At 42.8% G+C, this 26,056-nt stretch overlaps 1 protein-coding gene across 1 annotated transcript in view; it reads right to left on the reverse strand.

Annotated features, from left to right (window-relative positions):
• LOC122804309 (galactocerebrosidase-like) overlaps window positions 1-26,056 on the reverse strand; it is a 503,531-nt gene that overhangs the window by 350,470 nt on the left and 127,005 nt on the right. The window contains exons 6-7 of the mRNA XM_044074100.1: window positions 9,604-9,642; window positions 626-753 (exon numbers count right to left, since the gene is read on the reverse strand). Coding sequence (XP_043930035.1) covers window positions 626-753; window positions 9,604-9,642 — 167 coding nt within the window. The remainder of the gene's footprint in view (window positions 1-625; window positions 754-9,603; window positions 9,643-26,056) is intronic.

Genomic DNA, 26,056 nt, shown 5'->3' on the forward strand with positions numbered 1-26,056 from the left:
ACTAAATACAATCTTGGGTACTGACTAGTACTTCTACGGTATTACACGTAGGATTAAAATGACCTCCAGGTCGATAGCCTAATAATCTCCTATGATCCTAAAACAATGGAGACTTCTAAAATTGAAAAGATGTGCAATGGTACCCTTAGCACTTAAAGAACTTACTTTTAACCAGTGTAAAGGCAGCAAGAGAATACAATACTCGATCTGTTATATTAAAAGTAGGTTCAACAATACCATACAGTAAAGACTGATTGCTACAGAAAAGCTATGCTGATGAAACAGTACTTTTTACTACCTTATATACATAAATTCAGTGTGCACCGCAATGGATAATAAAATGAATTCATACTGGATGCTGACAAATGGTAAGTACTCACCAGGACCCCGCAAAGATGCACTATACTATATATTATACATTATTACATATATATATATATATATATATATATAATAAATACATATGTATATATAATATACATATATATATATATATATATATATACACACACACATAATGTGTGTGTGTGTGCGCGCGTGTAAATGCGTGTAAAATGTAACACAGATTTTTTGTACAGCATGTTACAACCTGTTTTCAACACAGCTAAACCACTCCAAGACTTACCCTATAATCTGAACAGCGTCGTTAAGGTAGGGGTCCACTACCATTTTGCTGGCGATTTCCCATTTTCCATCTGCTGCTATGATGCCCACTTTCGTTAACCCCACTTTGTCCAGAGTTTGTCGAAGTACCTTTGCAACAAACATACCTTAAGGTAAAGATCTTGCAGCTGGAAATACAAGGTATTACAAAGCTGGAATTACACACACACAAAAAAAAAAAAAGACAAACTGCCCTAATTAAATATAGATCTTTATGGGCTATATGCCAAAAGTATCATGCACCTGTATGGTTTTGGTAAAGCAAGTCAAAAGCTATTTCATTTCCAATCAAAATTTATTACTTTTGACAGTAATCTCAAGCCCTTCTATTTCATAAGATCTACAGCAGTCAGCGTGACCATTACCAAATGAAACATTCATGAAATTTAACTACAAGTTATTGGTTGACGATGAAATATTCCCCAATATTTAAAAAGTTAGTAATCTGATGCACTGAAAAAGAATCAAATCCACATCTACCCCACCACTAACACTGAGATGCGGGTTTAATTTGACTGTGACTAACACACACAGCATTACAAGCCTAGCCAAAAAATGTACCCTGGCTTTCGCCACCCAAGAAAATTATTTTCCTGTGCCCCTGTCGAGCAGAGCCACAGAAGTGATCCCCGGGGTGAATTTCCCATTTCCCATCCAATCATCAAGATTTTTCTTGAAGAGTGCTAATGAGGAGCTCTGTTTGACATAGATAGGTGGTCTGTTCCAGAGTATGGGAAGTCTCTGGGACAGGAATCTATCCCTCCAGCATGTTCTGTTTATTGTGGTGACAAGGTTTAGGTCCCTAGAGCGTGTAGCTTGAAGGGATTGGGATTTCTTTAAGTGGAGCATGTCCAACAGCTCTGGGTTTGACATAGCTTTGTATGTTAGGCAGAGATCGCCCCTGAGTAGACGATATGCGATGGAGTAAAGCTGTAGTTTTTTGAGACGGTCTGCATAGGGCATCTGTTTGAGGCCAGTAATCCTCTTTGTGAGGTATTTCTGTGGTCTTTCCAGTTGTTGTAGATGTCTTCTGAGATACATACCAAAAGGGGCGTTGTACACTCTATAATGGGTTTAATGAGTGATGAGTAGAGGGGAACAATGACCTCTTTTTTTCTGGATGAGAATCCTTTTGTAAAAGGATTTCCTGATCACTATGGCGATGTGATTATCAAAGGAGAGACTACTGTCCACCTGTGTCCCAAGGTCTCATCACATTTTTGGCATTAAGTAGACTACCAGCTATGTGGTAGTTCATGGGTACAGAGTTTTTACCAAAGGGGATAACAATACACTTTTTGGCATTGAGCTTCAGGCCATGGCTTTGACACCAGGTATATGTCTCAGTGAGGCCCTTTTGTAGTTTGTTCACATCGTTAGGAGTTTCGATTATGGCTCCTAGTTTGCAGTCATCTGCAAACTTTGTTAATAAAGACCTTCTGTGTTGGCCTGCACTTCAGAGAAGTAGATACCAAACAGGAGAGGACCCAGGACTGAACCCTGTGGTACTCCACTTGTCACTGGTCTGATGTCGGATTTGGAATCTGCTACTTTTCACAGTGTGGGTTCTGTCCATGAGCCAGTTGGCAACCCATCTTGCGACATCGGGATTTATACCTAGTTTAGTGAGCTTATCTATAATTCCAGAGTGGGGGATGGTGTCGAAAGCCTTGGCGAGATCTAGATAAGCTGTGTAAACCATTTTACCCTCATCTATGGCTTTGGTGACGGCTTCAAAGAAGTCAATCAGGTTTAGGAGACATAATCTGCCTTTTACAAATCCAAACTGGGTAGGGTCCAGAGTTTTGAGATTACCAATGTCTTTGTTTATGAGTTCCACGATGATGCGTTCCATGGCCTTGCAGACCAGACTCGTCAAGCTAATGGGGCGGTAGCTCCCGGGGTCCGTCATGGCTCCCCCTTTGTGGATTGGGATAACCGTTGTGGTGTGCATTCAGTGGGTACAAAGCCTGAGGTGAGGCTATGATTGAACATGGTACTTAGGTAGGGTGCCAGTTCATTCTGTAGTTTGTGTAGAACGCAGCCTGGGATATTGTCAGGTCCCATGGATGCTGTGTTCTTGGCTTTGGAGAGTGTTTTTTTTTTTACCTGTGCAGCCGTGATTATAGGAACTTTGCATTCTTCCAGTATAGAGATGGGCCCTCTAAGGGGTGAGAGGGGGGTAAAGTTAGCACTGAACCTATCTGCTAGGATGTTGGCAATATCAGTTGGTTCTGTATATTTAGTGCCATTGTGCTGTAACTCAGAGCAGATCTGAGTGTTCCCATTTAGATTCTTGACATAGCTATAGAATGCTTTGTGGTTGTCTTTAGTCAGTGGCAATTTTGTTTTCATAACTAGTTTTAAAGGATTTTATGAGGGATCTCAGCTTCTTACTGAGGTTGACCAGGGAGTTCCTCCAGTCATGGGACTTTACTCTTTTTTGCAACAGTTTCTTTTTTCTGTTGTAGAGTTTGTTTATGGCAGAGGACCACCAGATTGGCTTCCTTTTTGTGGAGGATAACATCTTGGTTCTATTTAGGGATAGCATGATCCATGCACTCATGTAAGTGCGTATAAAGTGCATTTGTGTAGGATTCAGCAGTCATACCTCTATTGTCCGTCTGCATGGGTGTCATGAAGTTTGCCACTTCTGTCTTAAGAAGTGTGAAGTTGGCTTTGGAGAAGTTTTTAATGATGGTTTCCCTAATTGGGGGTGGGGGTGGGATGTGGATATCTAGGCTGATTAGCTTGTGGTCGGATCTGACCAAAGAGGAATTGACCTCTGGTGTGGAACACCGGTTTCCCATGTTGGTAATGACCAGGTCTAGGATACTGCTGCCCCTGGTGGGGGTGTGAATAAGTTGATCCAAGGTGTTGGAATTTAAGAATTCTAGAAAACGTTGAGCAAAAGAGTTGGTACACGAGTAGTTTTCCCAGTTAATGGTGGGGTAGTTGAAATCGCCCATTATTAGGGTGTTGGGTTGTACCCCAATACTTTCCAGTGTATCAAGAAATGAGGAGTGTGAATCCTGGGGCATGGTGGGGGGTCTGTAGCAAGCTACAATTTGGATTGTGGTCTTGCCCAGAGTTAGTTGCACTTGGATAATCTCGGATGCATTATGCTGTGCAACTAGCCTGGAGGTGTGGATATCCTTAATGAATATGGACACGCCTCCACCTTTAGTGCTTCGTTCTGGGTTATGTGGCCGAATGGTGTGGCATGAATTGTAGCCTGGTAATGCAGGGGTGCTCTCTGCAGCTTTGAACCAGGTCTGTGTCACTGCACAGATGTCAATCTTCTCCATTTTAAGGAGTGCCTCAAGTGACTGCATTTTGAGGTTTAGACTTCTAGCATTGAGTAGCATAGACTGATATACATTCATAGATTGTTACTAGGGTAATGACCGGGGGGGATTTCAAGACTAGCCAAGCTTTTCCAAAAGAATAATGTCCTGCATCCGAATACAACATTGAGGACCAGGCATTTGTAAGCTACCTCTGTCCATAAGGGACATGGATGCAAAGCCTGGTGTAAATTTCCTATTCTCCCATCGACTGGTCTAGGTTACGCTCAACCTGAGTTAATAGAAAAACTCAGCTTTACATGGATGGAAAGTCTGTTCCATAGGAAAGGTAATGTCTGGGACACTCTGTCTCTCCAACATGTTCCGTTTAGGTCGGAGACAAAATTCAGATCCCTTGTATTTCTAATCTTTGACATACAAATATGTAGGAGATTCATAAGTGTGGGATTTGCAGACCCCTTGTAAGCCAGACATAGATTACCCCTCAGCAATCTGTAGGAGACCGAGTAAAGGGAAAGGGCTTTAAGGTGCTCTTTATAAGGCAGGTTTGTTGCACTTGGTATTCTCTTTTAAGAAACCTCTGAGATTGCTATAGTTGCTGCACGCCTGGTCAGATACATAACAAAGGAAGCGCTGTACTCTAGGATTGGTTTGATAAGGGCGGAGTATTGTGGGATAATTACCTCTTTGAACTTAGATGCCATGTCCTTACTTAAGCTGGGCAACATAAAAAGGATTTCCTCATCACTGTGGCCAAGTGGTGGTCAAAGACAAGGCTACTGTCTAAGGGTGTACCCAGATCCCTGACCACTGGGTCGACTCTTACAGGCGTATTATCAACATGATAATTAGCCAGAATGGTTAACTACCCAAAAGATACAATTATGCATTTCTTAGCATTGAGTTTAAAACCATACCTTTGGCACCATTTGTGAGACAGAGATGGACCTTCTTGAAGAATGTTTGTGCCTGCAGGGGACCAAATGATAATCCTCAGCTTGCAATCATCTACAAACTTAGTTGGCCATAAACCTTCAGAATTTGCTTCCATTTCAGAGAAATGGATGCAAAAAAGGACCACACCAAGTACAAAGCCATGGAGGATTCTGCTAGTGACTAGTCTCTTGGGGGAGGCAGCCTCATCTATTTTGACCTCCTGGGTCCTATCAGTGAGCCAGTTTGGCTATCCAGTGGGTGATGAAAGGCTTTCTACCTAAATTAGTGAGCTAGTCTATAATGCCCGAGCAGGGTGTTTTATCAAAAGCCTTGGTCAGGTCGAGGTAAGCTGTGTGGACAGTCTTACCTTCATCCAATATGTTGGTGACCCTCTCAAAAAAGTTAATCAGATTTAATAGGCATGACTTTCCTTTAACAATGCTAAACTGTGATGGGTCCAGTGTTTGTACGGTACCTATATCCTCATTTACCATGTCCACAATTATTATTTCCATGGTCTTACACGAGGATAGTAAGACTTATGGTCCCGTAGTTACCCAGATCAGTGGCTGGACCTCCTTTGTACAGGGGAATGAATGCAGCCATCTTCCATTCCTTGGGCACAAAACCTGATTGAAGGCTCCAGTTGAAAAGTGATTCAAGTGGTCCAGAGAGGTCATGTTTCATGCTATTTATTAGAGCCCATCGATGCAGTGTTTTGGTCTTGGAAAGTGCACTGATGACCTGTTCTCCAGTAATAGCTGGGGGGATTTTGGTATGCTGTATTTTCTTTGGACTATCGGGGGGAGTGAGGGTAGAAATTTGAGCGCAACCTGTCATCCAAAAGGTTGGCAGTGGCTTTTGGTTCACTGTGGGAGATGCCATTTACAATGCGTTCTGCACACCATTATATATTTCCCTTGGAAGTTACAGATATAGCTGAAGAAAGTTTTGTGGTTGTCCTTTGCCTGAGAAGCTATTCTTCAAATTTAGCCTCTGAAGTACTAATTAACCTTAGGTGCCTGTTTAGATTGCCCTGGGGGCTTTTGGTATATGTATGGCCTTGTTCCTCCTATGCTTGGCCAAAACCTTTTTCTTTTGGTGTATAACGGATTGATACTGTGATTCCACCAGGGTGGCTTGTCTTTAGAGTTTGTCTTATTCTTAATAGAAGTGGGCACAGCTCAGTCTACACAGCTGTCAATATGGCTGTACAGAGATTTAGTAAAGAGCTCAGCAAATGCTAAGATGTTTACTGGGTTTTGGGTGCTTGGAATTTAGTCAAGGTGTTGCTAAGTAAAGAGAGGTTAGCCTTGCAATAGTTCGTAAAGGTTTTTGTTTTCGCTGGATCCTGGGATTTAATTTTTATTTCAAGTAATACTGCCTTATGGTCATACCTGACTATGGAGCTCTGATTTTCTACAGGGGTAGCTGACATCCTCTATGAATATCACATTGGGTTGAACAGTGAGGTACTCTTACACTAAGACAGGTAGTATGGGTTTCCTGGAACATGGAGGGGGACTTCTCGGTTCCAAAAATATAGTACAAGACCCTTCTTTATGGCAAGTTGCACATGTATAGGTTCATAGATTAGTACTAGGCTAAATGCTCTTATGGACCATTTTAAGCCTAGCCAATTATCCCATGTGAGACTCAAACTCTGCACCTTCAGTTTATAAGGTAAACACGTTAACAATTATGCCAACCTCCCACCCTCTATCCAGTAGGTCATACACTTTATATTAAAACCATCCTCACATCCAGACTAGAGAGACTCCTCCACCTTTAGTTCCCTCCTGTGCAGTAGCTGGTCTGAAAGGCATTATAACCTTGCATTGCTGGGGTACTCTGACTTTAAACCCCGTCTCTGTTACTACACAGATGTCTACACTCTCCAGGGAGAGGAAGGCTTGCAGGGAGTGGAGTTTCTTTTTAATATTCTAGCATCGAGCAGTACCACCTTCAGATATTCCTTTATAGGTTCAGTTAAGTTGGTAGATTTATCAGTTTGCATTACCTAAAAAAAAAAAGGCACTATGGGGTGGAAAAGTTCATCAATATCCAAAAGCCTAGAGGAGATAAGTGAAGACCATCCCTGGCAAAGCAGCATAGCCCGTCAACAATATCCTCCTAGGCCATTAAATACTGTACCCTCCTTGGACTGACAACGGAATCCAAGCCAACTGTTAAAATCAATAATTTTCTGTTTCTAATGTGGCATCATACTTGGGGAAGGTAGTTTGCTGTTTAGTGCTAGGCTCATACCTGACTGAGAAACAAATCAACAGACTCTATCATGTCTCCCTTTATATAGTCAAGGGAGATACGTCTCAGATAGTTGCTGACTGCAGCCAGCAGTCAGTCTTAAATCTGTGGCTGAGCACCAGAGCCTACTAACAGCCACATGGAGTGACAAGAATTAGTTAGGAGCAGGGCTTTCCAGTGCAGGAATCATAAGAATTAAATTGCACAATTAAAATAGTATACTTGTATTTTATAGTGATAGAGAAGGGTCTCCTAGGCCATGGAATTTGCTTCCCATCCAGAGGCTATCAAGCTTAGAGTAATGCTCAGGTCCAACTTCCCAATAGTTTTATGGCTGCAAACAAGTGCAGGTCAAGTCTCAGTCATACTCCATAAATATATTAAAGTCTATCCCTATAAAGTCTATTCCTAATCTCTCTCGCACACTTTTTTTAAACAAAAATGTGTTCCATTAATGCCTCCCATCTTATGCACATCCCTAATGGCAACAACATTGTCAATTACCAGGAGGGTTATGTCATAGCCTTTTTTTGGGCAACAAAAATATAATCACTTCTTCTAATTCAGTCTCATTTTTGGTCATCAGCCTTTTCTGCAAGGTATACCCCCATTCACATTTTTCTTCATGAACATACCATCTTAAAATGCCAAGTGTAAAACAATTTCATCCACTTATCGATAAGGCGTCATTATTCAAATGTAGTTCTAACTACAGTCCTAGGATGGTGGTATGCAACTTAATGGGAAATACTACCATTTATAACACAAGGCAAATTCAACAAGCTTTCACTACAGGGACCACATGGGATTATGCAACTCTGTCATTAATATCCACGGATAACTGAAAACAAGCTGTACTCTGGCAGAATAATCTTTCTGAACTTCTTCCTACATCCCTAGGAGTCCCACAGGGCTCTATCTTAGGTCCACTACTATTCTCCATTTTTATCAATGATCTACATCTCTCTGTTCCCTTCTCCACCTGCATACAATATGCTGACGACTCCACAATCATTTGTTCAGCGTCTTCCCAAACTGAACTTCTTTCTCTCACGCAAAAATCATTCACCACTATAGAAAAATGGTTCTTAAACCATTGTCTTCGCCTCAACCCAAAAAAAAACAAATTATTACTCTTTACACCCTCACACTCATCTCCCCCTCTTCAGTTTACCTTGAAATCTAATAATGGTACCATTACATCTCCTGAGACTACCACCAAACTCCTTGGTATCACAATAGATAACCAACTAAAATTCAACACTCACATACACACTACAATACAATCTACTAACAAAAAACTAGGATCCCTGTACAGAATCAAACAATTTCTTACTCCACTAGCCAGAACTACAATTGCAAGAACTCACTTAATCTCTACCCTATTATATACCTCCCCCATTTACACCAACTTGTCTCAAAACAATCTTAAGAAACTAGCCAAATCATATAATAACATTGGCAGGTTTGCCACTAACTCACCATATAGGACACATCACTGTCAGAACCTTAAACAACTAGGTTGGCTAGAGTTACCTCACCTTTTACAATTCAACCAACTTATTATTGCCCATAAAGTCCTTCATCAACCCAATAACACCCCAATTCTCTCCACACTCATAACACCATATTCTAACCTAAAAAAGTTACGCTCTACTAATAAAATGCAGATGCAAACATCTTTCTCTTATAACTCTGCAGGAGACTCTCTCTTTTCTAACTTTGTTGGGAAAATATGGAACCACTTACCTACTGACCTTACAGCTATTACATCTCTCCCTCTATTCAAATCTAACCTTAAACATTTCCTCTCCAACCACTGGTTATGTTCTTGTAATAACCCTGACTAATCTCTCCTCTCTTGCTTTTCCTAAGTACTACCCTGTTTTCCTTCATACTTTCAATTTAAAACCTATTTCTTAGAACTGCTTTACTCACGGTCCTTTTTACTTTTTAGCTTCACAACCTAACCCACCTACCTAACTATCCTTACAAGTCTTGTCTTATCCTGAAGATGTCTCTACTATCCTTAATTTCCCTACCTCCTCTCTAGTATTTTCCTTCTTATCATTTGAATATAATTAAGTCCCATTATGCTATGTACCAATCTTATTTTTCCTAATGTATTGTGATACATTATTGTACTGTAGATCTAACAAACTTGTGATATTAAATGTTTTGTGTACTTGGAGCTTTTCTCCTCGGGCCTCCACTGAAAAAGGACATGTATCCAGTTGGACTAGCCCGGTCAACAAATGTAAAATAAAAATAAATAAATAAATAAACTTAAAATCAGGACATGTATGAACTATTGTGTATGCGTTGCTCAACAAAATACAGAAGTGAAACAGAAAACACTGCCAGTGAATTATAACCAGCACAGCATCTAACAAAGAGACAAAGGACTGTGCTACAGGTGTTTACCTACCTTGATATATGTACTGTTAAAAGGTCTCTCATTCCAAATCTGGAAAAAGAAAATACATCCATGTTTTAATTTGTATTATTAATGATTTATTCTGTCATGCAGCCTGCTCACTGACACACTTTGATCACAGCTAATTAAATGGCATCAAAAAACGCTGTATTGATTCTAACTTCACTTCCTGGCTAATACAATGGAACCCTAATCACATGCCTGGGATGGGGAGATGGACATTCAACAACACAATGCTGCTATGATGTAAGGTAGTCTACATGCAAGGTTCTACTGCTAAGTAAAAGCATGAATGTGTAAAATAAATAATCAAAAACTCACCAGCACATATATAAATCATTCATATGACATACCAAGCAGTCCTGTACCCAAAAACCTCAACTTTAACCATTTTCATTACAACTTGTTTAGATAAGAAATAAGCACAGGAAGGGATACATCACATTTACTGCATTCGTGCTCTCACCCATTTTCAAGCATGGGATCTGAAGTATGGGCAGGAGTATTTCACCAGGTTAAGTGACTAATGGGACAGAGGCAGAACATCCATTCCAACTTCAAACAGCTGCCCAAGGAGCATAAACCGGGAAAAAAATTATCTGGAGTCTCAAAGCACTTGAAGCAGCAATGTGTGGAAAATTTGCATAACCCGTACCCCAGTATAGAACAGAGAGAGAAAAGAGTAGCTCATAAAATAGAAAGGCAGTCACAGATAGTTAATGGGCAAGACATGACTGGAAGAGGACCATCACGTGGATGGTAACTACATACTGTTTGTCATGAACTGATGAAAGATCACTGCAGCAACCCAGATGATGCACAAAAAAAATATTTTCAACACTATACTATGCAAGACTAGAGTACTCCAACTGCAAGAGTTACAGAAGTAGCAGTCTACCAAGGAATGACGGTCCACACCAAGGTCCGAATTTATATAATTAGAAGTTATGTACCTACCATAACGTTCCATGTTAGTTGTCTTCTCTCGCCTTCTTTCTTGCTGGATGGGTTCGGAGCCGATCCTCGGCTCCGACTCCGCACTTGCTAAGCTCGAGAGCTAATTTTACCAGCTCGAGGCAACCCTATATCCCATGATGCAAGGCGGAGATTACTCAGATCTCATTTGGTAGCTAAAGAAATAGCAGTATTTTCTTCCAACTTAAGAGGAGGAAGAAAATAAGGATACTAAATAACATCATGACCCTCTAGAAAGGATCAACATAATCTAGTGACACTAGGAGTTGAACAGCTAGAAAAAAAGGTAATAACCTCTTAATAGAAGATGTATAATCTTCCCGGTCTGACCAGGCTAGGGGGATGAAGGGTGGGACGCAAGAAAGAAGTCGAGAGAAGACAACTAACATGGAACGTTATGGTAGGTACATAACTTCTAAATGTTAAGTTGTCAATCTCGCCTTCATTCTTGCTGGATGGGACCGCGTCCCTAGCACCTCTATCCTGGGTGGCTCAATGGAACAGACTCTTGAGAATGGTGGAACCAAAATTTGCTCTGTCTCTGGAGACCAAATCTAATTTGTAATGTGAAACAAAGGTATGAGGAGAGGCCCATGTGGCTGCTGCACAAATAGTGTTTATTGGAAGTCTAGCTTGAAAAGCTGTAGATGTAGCTAGAGCTCTGGTAGAATGGGGTTTTGGGTTAGAAACCAACTCTTTGCCTCTGAGCTGATAAATGTAAGTGATCACCAAAGACAGCCACCTAGATAAAGTTACCTTAGAAACTGGAAGGCCTTTCCTGTTCTCTGCATAGGATAGAAATAGTTGATCAGATTTCCTAAAAATTTTTGTCTTATCCAGATAATATCTGAGCTGGCGGTGAACATCGAGATAATGTAACTTTTGTTCAGCTCTATCAGAATAATTCGGGAAAAATACTGGAAGATCAATGGACTGATTTAGGTTAGTCTGTGATGCCACCTTTGGTAAGAAAGACTGATTAGTTCTTAGGGATACCCTGTCTTTGTGGAATATTAGATAGGGAGGGCGAACAAAGAGAGCATGAAGCTCAGATACTCTTTTGGCAGATGTAATGGCAACTAGAAAAAGTGTCTTCCAAGAAAGCAATTTCAAAGAACAGGCAGCTGCAGGTTCGAACGGGGGAAGAATCAAGGATGTTAAAATTAAATTTAGATCCCACTGTGGTGGGGGGTCTCTAACTGGAGGTTTCAATAAAAAGATACCTCGAAGGAATGCCTTGCAAAGTTTATGTGACAATGTTGTGGTCCAAAAAACCTATATGAAAATTTGAAATGGCTGCCAGTTGAACTTTCACTGTGGAAGAAGAGGATCCTGAATTAAAAATGTCAGCTAGAAAGTCCAATACCGAATGAATTGGAGCAGTATAGGGGTCTATGTTCCTCACTTTTGCCCAGAAAGAGAAACGTCGCCATTTACTAGTGTAGATCTTTCTGGTAGAAGATTTTAGGGAAGCTACTAGGATATCCCTGACGGGATTAGAAATCATAGGAAGCCTGGCTAAGGATGGAAGTGGAACAACCAAGCAGTGAGGTTGAGAGAAGGTATGGATTGGTGCAGTTGACCCGACTGGTGGGTCAGAAGATCTGGAACCGGGTCCAGATGCCATGGCTGTACCAAGAGGTAATGATGTAGGAACGGAAACCATATTTGTCGAGGCCAATAAGGGGCAATGAGTATCAACTTGGCTCTCAAGGCGGTTGCTCTCTGAATTAGCTGAGGTATCAGCGGAAAAGGAGGAAAGGCATAAAGAAGTCCCCGGGGCCAATCTTGGGTTAGAGCGTCTCTGGGGGGATGGCCTGGAAGGGGGAAGAGAGAGAAGTCTGGGCATTTGCTGTTTTGAGGTGTAGCGAAAAGGTTGCAGCAAGGAAGGCCCCACTTCTGAAAAATCTCTTCCGTCACTGACTGTTTGAGAGACCACTCGTGAGGCATGAGAATAGCTCTGCTCAATCTGTCCGCTATGATGTTGGATTTCCCGGGGATGTGCGTTGCTATCAGAAACCGGTGAGAAGAGATTGCCCATTGCCAAAGTCTGAGAGCCTCTCGACACAGTTGATAGGACTTAGTTCCACCCTGTTTGTTTATATACCACACTACGGACATATTGTCCGTTTGGACTGCAATAGTTCCCAGGGGAAGAGAGTCGTTGAGGGCTTGCAACATTAAAAGCACTGCTCTCATCTCCAGAACATTTATGTGCAGATGGTACTCGAAAGGTTGCCAAGTGCCATGGACCATTCTGCCCTGATAATGCCCCCCCACACCTGATCAGGGAGGCATCCGATGTAACCGTGGCAACCGGGGCAAGAGGAACAAATGGTCTGCCTTGATGGATTTGAGGGGACGATATCCACCAAGTCAGATGGCTTTTGCAAGTTGGAGTTACTATGATCTCGTGACGCATGGGAAGTTGTTGAAAAGACCATTGGGTGAATAGCATCCATTGTAGAAGCCGCATGTAAAAGCGGGCGAGGGGAAGAAGTGTTATGGCAGCCACCATAAGACCCAGTATTTTCAGAGCAAATCTGGCCTGAATTTTGTTGCTGAATAGAATCACTTGGACATGTCTTTGAATGTCCAAGATCCTTTGGTCTGTCAACCTTGCTGAAAGTTGTACGGTGTCCAATCTTGCGCCTATAAAAGTAATATATTGACAAGGCGACAAGGCAGATTTTTCGAAATTTATAGAAATTCCTAGCCCTCTGCAAGTGTGAATGGTGTCATTCCTGGCTTGGAGAAGCTGATGCCTGGTAGTGGCAGTGAGGAGCCAGTCATCTAGATATGGAAACACCTGGAATCCTTGACGTCTCAGGTGAGCCATAACCACTGCCATGCATTTGGTGAACACTCTGGGGGCTGTAGTGAGTCCAAAGGGCAGGGCTCTGAATTGGAAGTGACTGGTCCCCAGCCGGAAGCAGAGAAATCTTTTGGAGAGTCTGTGAATTTTTATGTGATAGCACGTATCCTGAAGATCTATTGAGCACATCCAATTGTCCTTGCCCAGAAAGGGCAGAATGGACTGAAGTGTGACCATCCGGAATCTTGATTTCTTTACAAACTTGTTGAGTTTGCTCAGATCTAATATTGGTCTCCAGTCCCCTGTCTTTTTTGGAACTAAAAAGAACCTTGAGTAGATTCTGGATCCTATTTGGTTCGCTGGGACTGGCTGGATGGCTCTTTTTACTAGCAGTTTTGATATTTCTAGTACTGCTAGTTCCCTTAGACCGGGTGGAACGTCTGGAAGGGCTCCCTTTTGTTGAATTGGGGTTTGAATAAAGGGAATTTTGTAACCCTCGGATATAATTGACTGTACTCATTTGTCTTGAGAAAGGGAAAGCCAGGCTCTTGGGTACAGCGATAATTTCCCCCCGACTGCCTCCGAAGGCAGACAATCGGGCAACATCTCAGGGATGCTGGAGGGGTTTGTCAGGAAGAGGCTTCTCTGCTACCCTGATTCTGCGGACCACCTCTGCCCCTAGAGCGGTGTCTATTATTGTTACCCCCTCTGCCTCTGGGGGTAAACTGACTTCATGTGTCAGGCGTGACTCCTTGAGATTTGCAGAACCACATTTTCCCTCCCTTCTGTCCTTTGGGGTAAGGTCTAGAAGGGGTGGAGAAATGGACTCCTATGGCAGAAAGAGTCTTGCCATCTTGTTCGCATCTAGTCAAAGTGTCTTTCACTTGAGGACCGAACAAGGTCGAGCCATCAAAGAGGGAGTTTGTGAAAGACGCCTTGAAGGGGTCTGCAAAATTACAAAGCCGCATCCAGGACTGACGCCTTAAAGCCACTCCTGTGCCTGCGGCCCTACTCGCTCCATCGGCTGCATAAGAAATGAGCCGCATGGAGGAGTTAGCAATGGAGTTAAGGATTCCTAGCTGTGAGCTAATCTTATCCTGAGACCCAGCACCTGACGGATCCTGTAAAACTTCTCCCAACTCTTTAAGAACATCTCTTTGAAGGCGGGTGAAGTGGCATAAGTAGTTCAGCGATCTCATGGCAAAAGTCGCTGAAGAAAAAATCCGCTTACCGTACCTGTCCATAGTCCTAGAATCCTTATTAAGAGGATGGACAGGTACTGAAGGATCAGCCAATTCCTTCTTGGTGGCAGCAGCCACCACCATGGCATCAACTGGGACACCCTTTGTTAAATATTGTCTATCTTGTGGGGCAGTAATAAATTTTGAAGGTCTCCTAGGGATAGGTTCCACCGAATCTGGAGCCATCCATGCCTTCCGAGCCACTACCTCCATGAGAGGGTCGAAAGGCGGAGACACCCAGGAGGTGGAGGGTCGAGATCCGAACGCCTCCAGGTATACTGACTCGTCCTCGGAGGGATTAAGGGAGGGCCAGTTCCCCCTCTGTTTAAGGATTTCAAGGATGTCTGAAAATGAGACATCCTCAGAGGAGGACCTTGGGGATCCCTCCGACTCATCCAAGTCAGTATCTGATGCAGTAGACTCAGGGGAGTCTAAATGTTTCCTCTTACATGTCTTCTTATGCGGGGGTTCTCCTGACGGATCAGGAGAAGCCTCGGAAGAGGAAGATATTCCCAATGGGGAAACCTGAGGTGTTGGATCTCTGGGTCCGGGAGCAAGAGAGTGGGAAGAGATGTCAGCAGGCACTGTAGTGGGAGGAGCTGATGGAACTGTCCGTTGACTAAGCCCAGGGGCTAGTACACTCCTCATCACCTCGAAGGCTCCCCCGTCAGAGAGACCAGAAAGTTCCCGCTCTGAAGAGATAGGAACCCCAGGCCTCACCGAGAGGGAAGGCTCAGAGGCAGATGTCGGGGCCGAGCTCACCCAACGCCGAAGCTCCGAGAGGGAGAACGGGGTCGGACAAGGGTCCGATGCCACTCGCTCCCTCGGAGCCGACGAGAGAGACTAGATGCCCGGATCCTTCCAATGAAGGTCTCAAGGAGGAAATTGGAGCCGAGGACGACGGAGCCGAAAGGGGTGGTATCGGCTCCGAAGTCACAACGGTACCGGTTCCGAGGAGCTCCGGCTCCGAGCTCTGTAAGAGAGTCGAAGGAGGAATGATCGGTGGATGTGATATAGCTACCGTCTATTGAGATGGGCTATGGAGTATTTGGGCCAATGCCTGAGACTTTAATAGTCTACTCACCACTCTCTCAAGGTCATGATCAGATAGCCTGGATGACCGAGAAGATCGGCTCCGCTCCGTGAGCAAGGGTGATCTTGGAGCTGAATGTATAGATTCCACTGAAGGGGATAGAGATCTCTTTTTTGAGATCAATGGAGCCATTGGAGCCGAAGATATGTCGGCTCCAGCCGGAGCCGACACTGAGTGGCTGGATTTGACAGTATCGGTGCCGGATGGAGCCAATACTGAGACTGGTATGGAAAGATCGGCTCCGGCCGGAGCCGATCACAAGCCTGGTGAGGAAGAACCTGAAGCCGACGGCTTGGAAGCCTGAGCCGAAGGCTTAACAGGTTTCGATGGCTTCCCCGGTGCCAACTTAGTCGGGGAGCTCTCGGGCTTTAATAAGCCCCTTAATATGAGCTTATTTTTTCGTTCCTGCAGGACTCTTGGGCTGAAAGCATGACAGATAGCACAAGAGTCCTGCAGCTGCGAAGGTCCCAGGCAATAAACACAAGAAGTGTGACCGTCTGTCAGAGACATCTTTTGACAGCACGAGTCACACTTCTTGAAGCCTGAGACCTTAGTGTCCTTTGACATAACTGTGTCGATGAAACACCGGTAACACACTCACACACAAAAACACTCAGTCCAACAAATTAAATTAAATTAAACAGAGATAAAACACACAGTCACACACAAACAATCCCTGACAGGAAAAAATTTAGGGAGGGGAAGGCCTAAGGCCTAACTAGGGACAAGGGAATATTTACTCAAAAAGGAGGGAACACTGACGGGAATAGGGCTAAAGTAAGTCGATAATTAACAAAAATACAATATATATATATATATATATATATATATATATATATATATATATATATATATATATATATATATATATACATATATAAAGTTAAAGTTAAAGGGGGCTAGAGCTGGTAAAATAAGGCACCTCGTTAGCGAAGCGGCAAACGAGATCTGGATAATCTCCGCCTTACATCATGGGATATAGGGTTGCCTCGAGCTGGTAAAATTAGCTCTCGAGCTTAGTAAGTGCCGAGTCGGAGCCGAGGATCGGCTCCGAACCCATCCAGCAAGAATGAAGGCGAGATTGACAACGTAACATCTGCAGTTAAACAGAAAGCAATCAAGTTGATGTTACTTTAACAACTCAATACTTGGTGCGAGCACACACACACACACACACACACACACACACACACACACACACACACACACACACACACACACACATACATATGAATGGGAAGGGGTGAAATGTGAGGGTTGTGGGACAGTAGGGTTAGAAACTATGTGGTGAGGAGTGCAAACAAAGCATACTATTTCCATTGTTATACGACATATCACCTTCAAATACTAGGTAAAAGCAAAACAGCTGAAAAGAATGTATTAAGCGAGGCAAGAAGTCAGTTACTAGGATAAATAATAGTGGTATATGGACCGATATGAAGAGAAGCATGGACGAAGTGGAGAAAATACATAAAACAGAAAATCAAAAGCTCTTTGAAGGGGCAAGAGTACAGAGGCGAATAGTGAGAAGAGGCACCATGTGTTGCACATAAAGATGAATCAATGTGTGTGTGTGTGTGTGTGTGTGTCTTCCTTCTTTCTTTTCCCGTTTAGAAACACAGCGAACTCCGTCCGGCTTAATGAGTGTGTCTTCGCTTTTTCAGGTTAGAACGAACACCAATGAAGACTCCGGTCCGCTAATGATTGGCAGTAGAGTTTTACATGCTGGCTTGAATCAATGTACTGTGCTTAAAGGAAAGGGTAGGTCTATCTGATAACAGAACTAGGTACAGGGTAGTTTAAATGTGTGTGTGTGTGTGGACAAAAAATACAATAAAGTATAATAAAAGTACACAAAAAGAGTTAACCAAAAGGTTCAGATTTGAGTTGATGCAGGAAAAGTGCTAGACAAGTCAAGGGGGGAGGGTAAATGTATGGGGATATAAAGAATGGGCAAGAGTACAACATTCATCCAGTCTCTAATACCAACCTTTTCCTATGCAGAGTAGTGGGGGAGCCAATGAATCCTAGCAAAAATTGTGCAAGACAAGTCATGGAATGAACAACAGTCCAGCAGACAAGAATACAAGACAGAGTACACAGGCAGTGGCCACTATATCTATTACTCATCGATTTCATCCACAGTTTGCTTAAGGGATCTAAAGGTGAATAATCATCTAGCCTGGTCACACTGCTCCATCAACAAAACTACGTGTTTGCATGTGGTACACTGCACAGTGATTGGAATACCATTTCCTTCCAATGTATTTTATCTTTGAAAGCAACGCAATTTGCTTTACTTTTAGCTGATGGAGAGTGACGTTACAGCAGCAGAGATCAAATGGTCATTGCTTTTCACATTGACATTAGCCTTTTGAGATGCATTCTCACTACCATGTTGTAACATTTCCACTGACTAGAAGTACAGAGTCCACTGAAGGGATTACCTTAGTAGACATTAGTCTGTGAAATCAACAGGGTCATTGCTTCCATGCTGCAAACTATGGCCTAATCAAAAACACATTCTAATGTAGTCATTCTCAACAGATGTAGAGGATATTCCAGAGGCATCATTGTGTCACCACTTCCAGACTCTTCATATATGATGACAGTCATCAAAATGTAAGAAATATACTCAGAAGTACAGCTTGAGGAGGTACTCACCATAACACTTGTCATCTGATGCATTTTCTCACTTTAGAATGCATCACAATAGGTAGTGACGCCTGAAGCAGACACCGTTCTGGTTCTAGAATGACAGATTCCTTCCTGCTGCCCGAAATGCTTAGTCACATATGTAACTAGAGAAATGCCACACAACCAGACAGCAGAGAAAAACTATTCCCAATTTTTTTTTTTCAAACAAGGATTTTTCCCCCAAAAAAACCCTTGCAAATGCTTACCTGGTTGAAAAGCTTAAGAGCCCCCTCCCTTTCTATGGTCCTACTTAGCAACATACTGGTATGGTCACTCTCCATCAACCTTCCTAGATCATGAGCACAAAAAAGGTTCCATGTCAGCAACCAGCAGCAATGTATTAAAAGCTCCATTCAGACAAGTGGGCATCATCCATAGAGAACTGGGAAACAAGGCAAAAGGAATAGAACCACCACCAAAAAAAAAGAAAAGAAAGACACATTTTAGAGAAATATCTATGAACATCCTGTATAGGAAACAGAATGGATAGAAGTAAAAGAAAGAATAAGAAGTTCAAATGTACAGGACATGAAATGGGATGAAGCAACTGCCAGAGAAATTAAAACAAAATTAAGAAAAGCTCCTAACTGGAAAACCCCAGGCCCAGATGCAGTACCTAAGTTCTGGCTAAAAGTATTGACATCTTTACATGAAGACTTAGCTATGAGTAAGAACTATTTACATGGGCACCCTGAACAGACACCAACCTGGTTAACAGGAAAAACAATACTCTAAGAGCGAACTGCAAGCTATCCTAAAAATTGTAGACTAAACTTCCCTTCCAATGATAAATAAACCAGTGGAATCATTAAGAGAAAACTCAGTCATGGAAACAGAACAAAAGGGTAACAAAAGAAAGTCATATGGAACAAAGGATCATTTGTTGTCAAATAAAGTCATAATGGAGAACTCTAAAAAGGGGTAAAAATCTTAGTATGGCATGGACAGACTTCAAAAAAGCATCTGACTGCATCCCATATTCATGGATAAAAGAATGACATAAGACACAATCTGCACTGATCAATTACATTACAGTGACCATGAAAAAGTGGCAAACCACTTGCAGTTAAGCTATGATAAAGGGCAAATTATTATTCCAGGGATAAATTAAAAGGGGGATATTCCAGGGCAACTCTGCCATTGCTGTTCTTTCATCTTGCCCTTAACCCATTAAACTAGATTATGTTGCGGCTACAATTAGGCTCCCAGAAAACAACAAAGTTTAGAGACTTACTGTCTTTTTGTGGAGAATTTAAAACTGTATTAGTTCATCAGATAAGGAATTGGAAGCACAACGACGACTGGTCAAAACTTTCTCAGATAATATAACAATGTCGACTGGTCCTGATAAATGTGCAAAAGCAACCTTTAAAGCAGGAAAAAGTACAGTTTTGTACCTACCATAAATGTAGATATTCGAGTGTTCACCCTGCTGCAGTCATCACACTTGGGTTATCCTGTCGTCAGGCGGTCCCGCAGTCGGCTGGATTTCCAAAGTCTTGGTCTGACGTCGGTTGCCGTCACCTCATCCCTGACGTCAGCGCGCCAGGGGTACATATATTGCAACCGACGCCATTTTCTTCAGTTTTTCTTGCCCCAGATGTCAGGTGCCCCCAAAAAGGTGGTCAAAATTAGTACCACATGGTGTGAACACTGTACAAACACAAAATCCCTTCAGCCATAAGCAAATACATCAGTAAGGCATAGCAGAGATTTAGCCAGTAGATCAGAGGGGTTGGAGGGAGGGTAACCTGGACTGCAGCAGGGTGAACACTAGAACATCTACATTTATGGTAGGTACAAAACTGTACTATGTTCATCGTGTTACCCTGCTGCAGTCATCACACTTGGGTTGAGTCCCAAAGCTAAGGTAGGGTGGAGGTATCATAGAGGGTTAGTGGAGGCAATGAGGCCCTGCAGAACTGCAGTGGCGAAGCCCGCCCTGGACTTAGAATAAAGAGGTAAGTGATGGTGTTTGGTGAAGGTGTGTACAGAACTCCAAGTTGCAGCTTCTAAAATTTCCTTGGTAGGAACCCCCCTGAGAAAGGCTGTAGAGGTGGCTGTTGCCCTGGTAGAGTGGGATCTAATGGTACGACGAACTGGTTTCCCATGATGGGTATAACAGAACCGTATGCAATGGACTATCCATTTAGAAATGGTTTGTTTGGATATAGCCCTCCCTTGAGAAGCTGTAGCATAGGATACAAAGAGCTGGTCAGTTTTTCTGAAAGCCTTAGTTTTGTCCAAGTAGTAACGAAGCTGCCTGTGAATGTCCAAGGAATGCAGGAGTCTCTCACCTTTGTTCTGTGGATTGGGGAAGAAAGTGGGTAGGTGGATGGTTTGATTTAAAGCTACACTGGAAACCACCTTAGGCATGAAGGAAGGATTAGTTCATAGAGAAACTCTGTCTTGATGAAAAATGAGGAAAGATTCCACTGCCATTAGTGCCTGTAATTCTGAGACTCTCCTAGCAGAAGTTATTGCCAGGAGCAGGGCAGTCTTCCAAGATAGGAACTGAAGGTCTGCAGAGAAAGCTGGTTCTAAGGGAGGTAACGTTAGTTTTTCCAGAACAAAGTTGAGGTCCCATGCTGGTGTAGGAGCTCTTCTAGGTGGTCTAATGTTTTTTGCCCCTCTGAGGAACTGCCTTAGAAGAGGATGTGAAAATAAAGGTGGATTTGTGTCGTAGTGAGCTGAAATAGCTGAAGCATGAATTTTAATTGAGAAGGAAAGTCCTTTGTGCAACATCTCAGCTAAATACTGCAGAATGTGAGGCATATGAGGCCGAGTTGTGTCTTGGCCTTTAGCTTGGTTCCAGACAGAAAACCTTTTCCATTTGTCCGAGTAAGCCTTCCTGGTGCTTGGCCTCCTGCCTTCCAGACTAACATCCAGAACTGCTTGTGAGAAAGAGGCTGGTTGGATGTTTAATAGATTTGCCATGCAGCCAGGTTTAAGGTTTTTAGCTGGCTGTGTAGAATCTGTTTGTTTTGCTGCGTGAGCAAAGGAGGTATTTGAGGCAATATCCATGGTGGGCTGTGAGCCATATTCTTCAATAGCGGGTACCAGTGCTGGCGTGGCCAGTCTGGGGCTATGAGAATCAGTCGAGGTATCTCCTTTTTGACCTTCAAAAGAACCTTTGTTAGAAGAGGTAATGGAGGAAAGGCATATGCTGTCAGGTTTTTCCAAATGAAGGAGAGAGCGTCCACATCCAAGCTTGATGGTGGAATGTCCTTGTACAAAATTTTGTCAGTTGGTAGTTTTGAGGACTGGCAAACAGGTCTACATTCGGAAGGCCCCAGTTTTGAGTTATCATTGTAAATATTTGTGGGTCTAGTTTCCACTCGTGGGGATCTTTGATATTTCTGCTTAGGTCGTCTGCCAATATGTTTTTCTGTCCTGGCAGGAATTGAGTTTGTAACTGGACTTGGTAGGCCAGAGATGTGTTCCATAAGATTATTGCTTCCCTGCAAAGGGGGTAGGAATGTGTGCCCCCTTGTTTATGTACCACATTACTGTGGTGTTGTCTGTCTTTATTGCAAGTTGCTCTGGATGTAGTAGATCCTTGAAGGTTGTCAGAGCTTTCTGTACAGCTAGCATCTGTTTTTGATTTATGTGCAGTTTTCTTTGTTCTGCAGTCCACAGGCCTTAAATGCATTGCCCTGCCATGTGTGCCCCCCAGGCATAGTCTGAAGCATCTGTTGTGATAGTTTGCCTGGTTGGGGGCAAGGTGAAAGGCTGACCCTTGTTGAGGTGACATGCCTGTGACCACCATAGAAATTCCCGTTGAAGGCAGGGAATGAGAGATATCACTGTGTCCAAGCTGTGGCTGTGTTGAGACCATACTCTTTTTAGGTACCACTGTAATTTCCTCATATGCAGTTTTGCAAATGGTATTATCAGAATGCAAGATGCCATGAAGCCCAAAGCCTGCAGAATTGTTCTTGCAGTTAATTGGGTCTTTGTTGCCATTGTCTTGAAATATTGAGTCAGTTGTAGCTGCTTGTCTGGTGTAAGGTAAGCCTTCTGGGCCGTTGTGTCCAAGCTGGCACCCAGGAATGTCATTTTTTGTGAGGGTACTAGTTTTGACTTCTTTTCGTTTACTGTGTACCCCAGACAATTTAGTAGATGCTTCAAAAAAGCTAGATGATGTAAGAGAATGTCTTTTCTTTCTGCTTGGATGAGGCAGTTGTCCAGGTATGGATATATTTGAATTCCTCTTTGTCTGCAATATGCAATTACTGGTGCCAGGCATTTTGTGAAAACTCTGGGCACAGTAGATAAGCCAAAGGGCAGTGCAGAGAACTGATAATGGGTTGAACCTGCAATGAAACGGAGGTATCTTCTGCAACTTTGTCTGATAGGGACATGCAGGTATGCCTCCTTGAGGTCCAACGTTACCAGCCATGCTTCCTTGCCCAACATGGGAAGTAGCTGCTGTAGTGTTAGCATCTTGAATTTTGGGACTTGTAAGTAAGTGTTTAGAATTGAAAGGTCCAGAATTGGTCTCCAAGCATTGCCCTTTCTGGGTACTAGAAAGAGCCTTGAGTAAAATCCTTGGCCTTGCTCTTGAGTCGGTATCCGTTGAATGGCTCTCATGGCCATGAGAGCTGTAATTTGTTTTTGAGCCTCTGCCCTTTGATTTTGTGGCAGGTTTGGCATTCCTCTTTTCATTGGCAAGGTGTGTAAGTGGAATCTGTATCCTCGTAAAATTATGTCTAGGACCCATTTGTCCTTTGTGACCATGTGCCAGTTGTCTGCAAAAAGTGCTAGTTTTCCCCCCAAGGGGGCTGACAAAAGAGTTTTGTTTGGCCAGCTGAGGTGCAAGTCATTGAGTTTGCCTTCTGGTGGGTTGAGACCTGTCTTCTCCTCCCTTCTGGGTTGGAGTGCCCCATTGGCGAGGTTTATACTGGGTTTGTGGTTGTCCCCTGCCCCTTGGGCACCTGTATTTACCCCTCTGAGGTCTGTCAGTGGCTGGAAAGGACCAATTTTTTGTTGGCCAGTTTCTGCTGAAGTGAGGGGGTTGTACCTGTAGGAAATCTTTGACTGTCTGCATTGATTTCACCTTATCTTCCATTTTCTTTAAAACTTCTTCTGCTTTAACTCCGAAAAGAACATCCTGCTGTAAGGGAGCATCTAGTAGTTTTGCTTTAACATGATCAGACAGACTTTGTTCCTTTAACCAGGCATGCCTACATGTAACTGATCCAGTGACAGCTGCTCTGCAGGAGGCCTCCAAAGAATCAAACCCACATTGTAAGGTATGTTTGCCCACCTGCTCGGTGGCGTGCAACAAATCCTGCACTTCTTTCAATTCAGATAGTTGAGGGAGGGAGGTTATCTTTTGTTTTAACTGAGAGATTAGAAATTGCTGATACTTAAGCATATGAAATTGACAATTAAGTACTCTCATAGCTAATGTGGCCGAGGTGTAAACATTTTTCCCCCACCTGTCTAGTGCTCTTGAGTCCCTCTCAGAAGGTACTGGGTTTTTAGCCATGGAAGCCTTAGCCCCCCTGGGACCCTGGGAGATAGTCTCTGGGTCAGCTACTGGGCTTTTGTATTGAAATTTGTGGGAATCAGGTATTCTGTAGTATCTGTCAGGCTTAGCCGGAGCAGGAGGTAGAGAGTATGGGTTGAAATTGAATTCTAAATAGACATCATCCACAATGTCCAAAACAGGTGGGATGGCTAGAGGTCTGTGTTGGGGGAGAAAAAGAAACTCTCTGAGCCTTTTCTTGGAATCAGAGTAATCCTGACCTTCCCAGTGAAAATGTTCCCTCATAGTGTGTAAAGTTCCCCAAAAGAGTAGTCTTCAGGAGGGGAAGCTGAGGGAATAGAGTCCTCAGCATCAGAATCTTCATAAGGAGAGTAGGAATAGTCTTGGTCCTCAGAGGAATCCGAAGAAAGAGACAGTTGCTCAGAGGAAGCAGAATCTTCCTCTTGTCTAGGCCTTTTGTCAGGAGGAGGCTGTGAACCCCTGTTAAGAGAAATCAAATCTTCAGCCATTTTGAGCATCTGTTTCTTAGGCATAGGGCCTTGAACAGGAGACAGAAGTGTAGTCTTTTTAGATTTAGGAGGAGTCTTTGACTTAGAAAACATTTTGACTGTGAGAGTCGTCAGTCTGAAAACGCCTTCAGAAAACTGATAGCATGTATAGATCAGCGATTGTACGACTGTATATATATATATATATATATATATATATATATATATATATATATATATATATATATATATATATCTGCTAACCTCAGGATCAAAACAGTGCAAGTTTTAAAACATGAGCAGAAAAAGTCTACAATGAATTTCCTGCTTAGAGTAGCAGAAGTACGTCAATGTCAAGTGGGAATGGAAATCAGATCAAAAGTAGATAAAAAAAAAATCAGGCCAGCAGCTGAATGTGCCAAAAAAACAAACATGAATATAAAGGGAGGATCAGATGAGAAGGCAAGAAATGTGGAAAAAAATATATAGTTGCAACTACTGAAAACCCTTGAACAACCACTTGTCAATCAGGACCAAACACAGGAATGGCTAAGAGGAGGTGAATTTAAACAAAAAGATGAAAGGTTAATATTGGCAGCCCAGGAGAGTGGATTACATACAGGCTGGTTTACAAAGTCTGTTGAATATGTGGGAGAAACAGACAAATGCAGGTTTTGTAAAACATAATTGGAAACAGTCGCACATCTTATTGCTGAGTGTGATGCACTAAAGGCAGAAGGACCGTATACTGAAAGGCGTAATACTGTGGTAAGACTGTTGCCCTGGGGATTGTGCAAACATTATAAACACTGAAGTAGCTGAGAAGCATTGGAAACATGAGCCAAAAAGCATTTACATAAAATGATGAAGTTTCTATTACCAACAAAAATAGATGTGACAAAAAAACAGATATAGCAGTCTATGAAAAGAAGACAAATCACTGAAATTGCTACACCCAGTGACTACAGTGTCTTATCTACAGAGAGAGAGACAAAGTCCTAAAATACCAGGATTTACAGGCAGAAACAAGGTCAATGTGGAAGGAGGATACCCAGACAAGTCCAATGGTAATAGGAGCAATAGTTCTTATAAAAACAAATTTACAATCATACTTAGATATGCTACTAATACATGTAACTCCATATGAACTGCAGGAAGAGTCAATTGAGGGCACATTGATAGATAGGTACTAGGCTATTAGCCCTAGGGCCTATATAAGCCTAGCCAAAAAGGTACCCTGGCTTTCGCAACCCAAGAAAATTATTTTCCTGTGCCCCTGTTGAGCAGAGCCACAGAAGTGATCCCTGGGGTGAATTTCTTATTTCCCATCCAATCATCAAGATTTTTCTTGAAGAGTGCTAATAAGGAGCTCTGTTTGACATAGATAGGTAGTCTGTTCCAGAGTATGGGAAGTCTCTGGGACAGGAATCTATCCCTCCAGCATGTTCTGTTTATTGTGGTGACAAGGTTTAGGTCCCTACAGCATGTAGCTCGGAGGGATTGGGATTTAGTGGAGCATGTCCAACAGCTCTGGGTTTGACATAGCTTTGTATGTTAGGCAGAGATCACCTCTGAGTAGGCGATATGGGACGGAGTAAAGCTGGAGTTTTTTTTGAGACGGTCTGCGTAGGGCATCCGTTT

Source organism: Protopterus annectens, chromosome 6.part0 (assembly GCF_019279795.1).
Source record: "Protopterus annectens isolate FY-2018-M chromosome 6.part0, PAN1.0, whole genome shotgun sequence".
Classification (NCBI taxonomy): Eukaryota; Metazoa; Chordata; order Ceratodontiformes; family Protopteridae; genus Protopterus; species Protopterus annectens.